This window comes from Atta cephalotes (assembly GCF_000143395.1).
Source record: "Atta cephalotes unplaced genomic scaffold scaffold00035, whole genome shotgun sequence".
In the NCBI taxonomy this organism is placed as follows: domain Eukaryota; kingdom Metazoa; phylum Arthropoda; class Insecta; order Hymenoptera; family Formicidae; genus Atta; species Atta cephalotes.
This window is the reverse complement of record NW_012130099.1, coordinates 586,149-595,919: the sequence shown is the minus strand read 5'-3', so window position 1 is coordinate 595,919 and position 9,771 is coordinate 586,149. Positions and strand designations below refer to the sequence as shown.

Genomic DNA, 9,771 nt, shown 5'->3' with positions numbered 1-9,771 from the left:
ACACACACACACACACACACACACACACACACACACACACACACACACACACACACACATACACACACACACACACAACACACACCACATACACATATTCAAATACATCAACTTGGAAATCCCATGACTAACCAGCGGTCATCTAATAAGCGTGCGGTAGTAATGAACGTAATTGTATCTAATTATTGTTATCATCTGTAGTTTTCTTACTATCAGTTATTAATTCTATGAAATACCGAGTATATTATAAACTCTTTGTTTTGGTTTGTAAAATATAGTTTATACAACATTTTAAAAATCTAATGTAAACTTTCTCTAAACAAAATAACATATAAAAATAATATATATATAATACATAAATAACATGTACATATAACATACTCGTATATAATTCCCGAATGCCAGTCTGGTTTTCGTAAACATTTCTCAGTACAGTATATTATAACTCTTCTTCATTTAGTAGATCGTATTATGCTCTTTTGATAATGGCTCATTGTGTGTCAGCACTTACAGCCTTAAATCTTCCTAAAGCTTTCAATTCAATAAATTATGAACTGTTGATTATCAAAAATTGCATCATTATGAATTCCTTTCTATTGCTTCCTCGTTCTTTATTCTTTACAAATCAATCTCAACAAAAGGTTTTTGTTCATAATCCTTCTCCTAGCTTTTCTTCAATATCAAATATTTCAAGTCAACCATTAAAAATTACGCATTGTGCATTACAGAACGATACATCTTTTAAGATCTTAAGGTTCAATTCTTGATACAAAAAGCAGCCTTTATTTTTCAACCTTTTTGTTGCCGATTTATTCCATTACTTCTGGCTATTATTTCCAAGCTTTTTATATGTAGACGTCCTTTTCTTCATATTCTTCAAATTTTTCAAAGTCTTTTGTCACAACCATATTAAATAATCACCTTCAACAAATTGGTCAATAATTGGCTAATTGGTCAATAACAAATGGATTACATTTAAATCTCTTAAAATTTTCGCTTCTAATTACAAGCTGTCCTATTCTATAGGAGATAAAAGAACATAAGAAAGATGAGAAAATATATTTTCCCACTTTCCTGCTTTTAATATCTACTTCAGAATGTTCTTTTATCTCTTAAATCCTCAGTCACAATTCTTGACTTATATATTTATACGCATCCTGGTCGTTTGAATACCATTGTGACGATTATACTTCGCTACAATCTTACACATATAGAAAGCAGTAATTTGGAGTAATAAGAAGATTAATATTCGAGAAAGCTATAAATAATCGTAACGTGAGACAAAAGGTTCGAGTCAGTTATTCGGAATACATAATACATACGACGCATACATATTGTACATACATATGATAGGATCAGTACGGAATACAATAGCCAGTTTTCTAAACGAGTAACTTATTTCTTTCGTTCTTTCTTATTTCTGGGTCAGCATAAATATCTTTTCTATCCTGTTATATTTTTTCTATATTTCTATATTTCTGTAGGTATAGATAGTAACTTCGGCCTATTTTTGTTTTCTCAATAATTTAACAATAATATTTAGATATGTATCAGACTAACAATCACATTTCGAAAGAAGATATGTTTATATAAGAACGATCTCGACAAAGATAAAGCAGAGGAATGGATCTTGAGAAGACGCAAGATCACAACACGTAGATAATTCAAGTTAGACGCGCTATTAAATAAATTGTCAAACTTTATTTTGCTAACAACGAGACTTTAATTATTACCACCACATATCCCATGTTACAACTATATATAAGCTTGTATTTTCCTCTCAAAATGTACCCATTACATCACATCTTAAGATATAAATGGATATTATGATTGTATGGAAAAGATGACTATAGATTGCCACTTGATTTATTGCGGGTGATGCAGCCAGTATTTTACTTTTGTTATGTCCGCTTCCATTATTGAATATTGACCGTTTCATTCAATAAAGTTGTACTATTATTGTGATTAGTATATTTTATTTATATAGAGAATGACGTATATGATAAAATTATTTTGACTTATGTTGCAAGAAGAGGAGTCACATTTTTGACGTCAGAATTTCATATGATTACTGTGAAGAAAACAGGATCCTTAATACGAATTTAGAGCATCGCATGATGACTAATTAGTATTGTCATTATAGAATTTTTTCTAACACGGCATTAATAACGGGACTTACGTGAGTGTCAGGACTTTAAGTATAAAAACGTGATGAAATGTCTGTTCGAAGAAGCTATAATGGAATTTACTACACGAGATAAAAGCGGAAATATGTCTTATGTATTTTATTTATTTGTTTATTTACTGATTTATAACACATTCAATAATAATATTTATTTAATAATATAGGCAACAAAAGCAGTGCAATTAGTATAAAATATGATATATATAATACTGACTGATATAGGAAAAAAATTTATAAAAAGCAAATTCCCATTCATAATTTGTACCTTTGCTTTTCTTGGAGATGATAAAATAACCGATGTGAAAGTTTGGTTCTGAATGGAACTTTCATATTCTTCGTCGACCATAATATTTTGAAAAAGTAACGAACAATATACCTAAACTACCTTTCTCAAATAAAGAAAGATCTATTTTGTATTTTCTATTTTTAAGTTGCCATTCAATAATCACTGCCAATACTGAATGAGAAATTTTAATCCCTATATTTCTAAAATTTATTTGTATTTATGCATAAAATATGAAGTACAGAAACATAGAAAGTATATACAAGAGTGTATTTACAATGACGATATACAAAACTTACAAATTAACATAAGTATATATTATAGTTCACTTTTATACATGTTTATGTGTAATACGCACTTACAACTTATGCTATAAATACAAAAATTATTTGGTAATCGTTGGTACCATCAAGGGAGTACTGATTTTCTGTCAAGAATTAAATCGATTTATCCATCTTCAAATCTTTTTACAGTTCCTTTCCTTTATATTTCCTTTATATTATTTCTGTATTTATAAAGTTTCACATCTATAAACTCATAATTACGATTGAATATCCATATAGTAAAATATGTTATCGTATAGTGAATTAGCTGATTATTCGAAAAGTGATATTCTTCTCTTGCGCTGCTCTCTTAGTACTCATGTTTGCTATGTGATAACTACGTTAGAAAGGAAACGAGAGAAAAAACGTGTTATGATAATTTTTGTGCTATTAAAATAAAATTGATAGGAAGCTTCAAGAATACCATTTAATAATTATTTTTTTAATGATTTCATAATGCGGACATTCGATTGTACCTGCGATGAAAAAAACTATGAAGTAGCGCTTATTATCGATTTGAATTGATGTAAAACTGATGTAAATCTCAAACACATCTTTAAAAAATTGTTAAATCAAAATTTGATTTTATTATTTGAATTTTATTATCTCGCATGTCTTAGTTACTTTAAAATTTATCTGACTGATTCGATCATTCTAGATACTAAAACCCTTATGACTAATTCTTATTAATGAAATAAAATCATGCATATAAGATGATTAATAAAAACGTAATAACGCTTAAAGGAAAATTTCTGAAATTATTTCTGAAATTATTTTAAGAGAATTCTAATATTGAGGCTATAATAAGTTTGAGTTATAAGTATTTAACATTAACGAATCAGGTCACCAAAGGTTTGCACGCTCAAATATGAAGCAGAAATAAAATCTTTTTTAAATCTTTTTGTTAATGACTTTTTAACGAGTATCGACTGCCAACTAAAACTTCTTGGAGGTCACTCAGACAACATATGTGAAAATCAATATCATTGGAAATGGCTTCCCTTTTCTTAATATTTATCACAATTTTTTACGTATAAATGATTGTGTGTAATTATACAAAATATATGAAATATGTTCACATATAAATGATACAAATTATATATATAATATTATACATAATTACATTGCTATTGTAAAAATGATAAATAATGTACAGAAAATTTATTGCTAAAGAAATTTTATTGCTAAAATATTATTGATGAGCATCACATTTTAAAATACACTAAAAAAAATAATAATTAAAAAATTTTTAGAGGCACATTCTAAAAGAAAAATTTGAGAACCTCCAGAAGAATCGCTATTTCGATTTACATATATCTTCTTATAAGATTCCTGATCATTTTCTTGTTATAAGCGGCACGTCCATCTCATGATACAGACATATACTTACTTCTAATTATATATAATTATATGAAATTATATGAACTATAATAAATTATGTATAAATATATATGAAAATATATGAATCATTATGTATATTTATATATAAATATACACATAATATAAGGAATTTATACATAATTATATATAAAGGTTCGATGATGTTATATAAAATTGTATATAACTATATATATAAAATGAATTGAACTTAATTATATATATTTTTATGTAATTTTATATAATTATAATTTTATATAATTTTATATAGTTCTATATAATTATGTATGCAAATTTTTTTACCGGAAATTAATAAGCAATTTAATAACTGATGCTAGTGAGTATTGTCAAAACACTATAAAAAATTTATGATGAAAAATATCATCCCAATCATGATTCAAATCTGAAATTCCTTCGTTCCATGACGGACATTTTATCAATTCGATTATTGAGACATGATAATACTTATCACAAAAAAAAATAAAAATAGTATATTTTTTGAAAACATTTTTTTCAGCTGACGTATAAATAAACAATAATAAGTGAAATTCGAGAAATGTTCAATCATGATGTCCAGTAAAATCTGATTAGTTCAGGGATAATTCCAGGACATTTTTATGTAAAAATCCTGGTTTTCCCAGGATTTATTCATCAATTCATTTTCATTATTTAATTAATTTTCAACGATTCGTGCAATATTATACGCTTTGTATTCAAGTTAGGATTCTATACAAATGAAATTAAAACGCTAATAAATTGGAAACAATACTATTTATTGCCTTATAAATAATCAAACGAACGTTCCGTCAACAAACGACTTTTACTATGTTCTATTTTAGATAAACTCAAGTTTTCTATTGATAACTTTTTAAAAAAGATAGCACTTTTAAACAAGGATTTATGCCCAAATATAACTTTTCTTTTTATTATTTCTTTTTTTCACGCTCTAACGTTTTTAGAATGAAAGAATACTAAAGGCTAGCCCTGAAATTTCAGGGATTTTCCAAGAATTTTTCAGAACACATAAAACTTCAGTATAATTCCAAAACTATTCAAGGACTGCTGGACACCATGTTGATATTTGTTGAAGCATATTTTGGTGTTTAATAATATTTTTACGTAAATCTTACAATTTTCAGTTCAAGATTATTGAGCGCGAATTATTTATTAGTCTTGAAATACATTATTTTTACACGTATCCACATAACAATATCTTGATGAAATGGACAGTCGACTTTCGTTTTAACACTGTAAATTGTGTCACATTTGAACGTACAATTTTAAATAACTTGGTTCACTAATTTTAAATACTTACAACACATATTTGCAACTTAAATATCTAACATAAATTATTTATTACAGCCTCGAAAATTGTGATATTAGAACTTTTGTCTCAAAATGATCTCAATAACCTATTCTTAAGTGTTATTACGATCTTAATGAGACATCCTATATACATGCAATTTAATTTGTATAAAAATGATAAAATTATGCCCAACACAAAATAATATTTTTTATAATATTCGTCAATATTCATTATTCTTTTTTGGAGCAATCTCATATTTTAATTCTTTTTTAGAGCAGTCTCACATGTCTTTATACTTTTAAATGGCTCAAAGACCGCATCTGAATAATAAAAACCGAAAGCAATGAGGAAATATTGTTCATTTGATTATGAAATTATCATCTAGTTTAGTTGGCATCTGCAACAATGAGTGTTGTTTTTCAATTCTATCAATTGGCTGGGAAAGAAAAATCTAATGGCAGCCGCAACTCTTAACAACCATGTTTTTATATTTCTTCAAGATGACATTGCTCTCGTCCAAGAAATACAAGACAGAAATGGCTGAAAGTTTGGTGGGTGCGCAGCATGGCTTGGGTACCTTGCCCGGGCTCACCAAATGCACTAGAGTTTGAACTATTGCGTGGTTAGTTGCGTTCATATGAGCGTTCAATGGGAAGTTGCATTCCCCGCTACAATAATATGCATCGTACCCATCCGGCGCAATAATCCAATCCTATGCAAGAAAATAAATTGTAAGAAATAATGCACATGTAAATTTATGACGTCTGATTCCTCACCGCACACATCGGATTCGTAAAAAACGTACGATTCCTTGCCTATGATATCGTAATCCGACATAGCCATCATCACATCGCAGTGCGCCGTGAGGAACCAGAGTTTTAAAAGATATGCTAATTAATAGCTCACCTGCCACTGCAAATCGCGGAAGCTGACATATAATGTTTGTATTTTGCAGGTTCGTGAATACTGTGCTCCAGGATCTGCGAAAACATATCTTTTATCACTCTACACATATATATATTGGATCGTCCGGAAAATTCGTGCCGATTTTGAAAGAAAATTGAAATGCAGAAGATTTAAATTTTTAATTTCATTTATTAAATTTAAATCTTTTGCGGCACGAACTTTCCGGATGACCCGATATATATGTATACCTATATCTTTTTTATTTATGAAATTTAATATAGAGAAAAGATAAATAAAAAAAGAGAGAGTACCAAAATCTCAAAATATCTCGAAAAATTTTTACATGAATTATTTAAATATTAAAAATCTAGCTTTGACCGTTATGGCTATTATTTCTATTTCTTATTGATAAATTTTAAAGAAGAATTGATTGTTTCAGGTAAAAATAAGGTTTAAAAAGATCTATTTATTGATCCTATCAATAAATAGATATATTCGCTGCTTAAATGGCGTTGTCAAGATCAGGAAAAAATTAGTTTGAATTTTTTTAATGAAATCTTCTATTTCTTATTGCATATTCTTTTTTATAGCCCTTCTTCAAATCTTTTTAAAGTACTATAATAAGGATTATTTAGACATCTAAACGAGATTTTTGTAGACGTATTTCAGACGTCCAAGGACGTCAAATTGTTTCTTGGAATCATCTTTCGATTTTGCTTTGTAAGCTGGATTATCTTCCGATCTTATTTTCATAATTTTACTATAAAAAAACTCGATAACTTCAAAAATGTTTATTTAAAATAAAGATAAAATTATGGTGCTCTGAAAAGGTTTGAAGAAGAGTTATAAAAATGTGCAATAAAAAAAACAAGGAGTATCATTAAAAAAATTCAAGATAACTTTGTTCTTACTTTGACGATAACACGTTAAATTAACAGAATCATTAAATCAATCATTTTAAACTCTACAACTTTTATCTGAAGTTTTCTATAAAACTTATATTTTTTCGAAATATTTCGAAGTCCTGGTATTTTTTCTCAACCTGAATATACAAATACTATATACTATATATACTATATATACTTATATACTATATATACTATATACTATATACATATTTTTTGTGTATGAAAATTATATATAAATCTAAATACGTGTAAATTATACTATTACATCAATCTTACTATTATTATCATATTTATTATATTATAAATTAAATTAGGATTGCAATATTCCATATGCAAATTTACCAGTGTAAGGATTATTCCGATAATCCCAACTGGTGGCCTCACTCTTCTTCTTCCTCTTGGCATCGCGCTTCTGTCGGACCTTGGATTCCCTTATGCCTGAACTCTTAAAATAGCCCACTATGAAGGGTTGCTTGTCTGGATCACCCCGGAATCCCATAATTCCAATATCCTCTGGTCTCACTTCATGCGCTATAATATATCAATTGAAGAAATAAATGAATGAAATCACTAACTGATTCTTAAGTGATTCTTAAGTTAATAGCAAGAGCTAGTAACTTATTTTTCTTTAGGAATATTTTTCTTGAAAGTATATAGTATAGAGATATGATTAAATAATATAGAAGAATAAAATAATGATGATATACGAAACGAACATATATCAAATAGAAGAAGAGAAACAATAGAGAATAGAAAGAGAAGAATATGTTGGAAGTCGTTACAAATATCGATGCACTCTTGATGCATTAGAGGCGTTCTGCAAAAGTCATGTTTTGCGAAAACAGAAGACTCTTGCTCACATATTTCGAATCTTTATTCCGTAAGTATCAGGTATATGTGTTTATTAGAATGGCCTGCGCGCACGCGGATCTCAGGATTATTAATAGTCAACCTTCATGAATATTGAACGCTTAAGAATCTCGGTGTAAAGTCGAGCCAAGCTAGACATTCACTTCCAACGCGTTTAGACGTTTTAATTACTCTGGAAAATTCCAGGGTAGCGATCATGTAACTTTTTCCCTAGCACAAAAATGTGAAAAGTGAAAAGTCTTCGTATGTATGTATATGTACGAACATAGATAAAAATTTACACTTTTCACGTTTCCGTTCTAGTGAAAAAGTTAAATGATCGCTACCCAGGTCTGCGTGAAGTTCGGATGTACTCACGAAATTCGTATCGGTTTAAACGGATCAAACGATGTTTACGCATCTATTCAATTTCACAATCGAAATCTGGAAACTCTTTTTCATTATAATTAATTTCGCTAATAACCCGATCCGATCGTGCATGTTAGAAAGTTATCGCGCCCGGTTCCACCATACGGTCCCGTTCGCAAGCTTATTTCCTCTCGATAAATAAAATCTTGAAAGAGGGAGATAAGCCCCGTGATAAATTTCACCGATCGGGATCTAGCCATCGCGGTCAGATCGGGAATGCGAGTCGACGACTAGGAGAGAGATCTCGTCGCGACGAGCGATCGTATGTAAATGATCCCAAGCAGCGAGCACTCGCGCCCGGCAGGATATCACAGGCCCCACACGATACCGTGTATTTCGAGTGTGCGCGAGTCCGAGAAAGCTAGTAAATTGACCGGCAGGAATGTGCATTTGCCGTGATTGCAGCGGACACTGGCAGACACCTACCGCCGCAGTTGTTGCACTTTGCGCCGCTCTCGAGGAATGCGCCGGCTCGCGGCGAGAATGGTGCTCGCATGCTGTGCGTGCCTCTTCGAGGCGACGTATTCAAGTTCTGTGTCAAGTCATTTTATCATCCTTCTCATTCGTTCTAACATCGACAACACGTTTCCTTCAAGCGGTTGTTACCGGTGCGATAATCTATTATTAATGTATTAACCCTCTATAACGTCATATTATTTTGTAATCGCATATTCGTATATTTATATTTTTTAATTTAATTTTTTTTTTTTCACCATAATTGAGCATAGTATGGAAATAATAATAAGAACCTTATTTTGTACAACCAATACGAATTAGAAATTAAAATGCCTATACCGATCGAAGATGAATCTTCATTACTTTAAATAATTAAATCTTGAATTACTATATACAGTATATATGTACTTACATATATATCATATTATAGTCTTTTTAGAACTGCGCGCCGAATTATTTTTCGGGATTATAAACGCAATTAAAACTCGAGTAATCGCGAATTAAATGACAAGTAATTTAATAATTTGATGCCATCAAGCATAAAGATGTTGAAACTGTTAATAAATTTATTGCAAAAAATATTACTTCGGCCGGGGACTTGAACCCGGGTCTCTTGTATTCTGTACGAGCGTCCTAAGCTATTAGACCAAGACAAAAATTAATTGTTAATTTAGATCTCAAAGTCAATATGTTCTATATATATATATATATATATATATATATATATATATATATATATATATATATAT

General features: G+C 29.6%; 1 protein-coding gene across 1 annotated transcript in view; it reads right to left on the bottom strand.

The window, feature by feature from the left end:
• Positions 1 to 5,925: 5,925 nt before the first annotated feature.
• Positions 5,926 to 9,771, bottom strand: part of LOC105621608 (protein 60A) — a 16,118-nt gene continuing 12,272 nt past the window's right edge. The window contains exons 4-6 of the mRNA XM_012203077.1: positions 7,631 to 7,819; positions 6,381 to 6,454; positions 5,926 to 6,186 (exon numbers count right to left, since the gene is read on the bottom strand). Of these exons, the coding sequence (XP_012058467.1) occupies positions 5,926 to 6,186; positions 6,381 to 6,454; positions 7,631 to 7,819 (524 nt within the window). The remainder of the gene's footprint in view (positions 6,187 to 6,380; positions 6,455 to 7,630; positions 7,820 to 9,771) is intronic.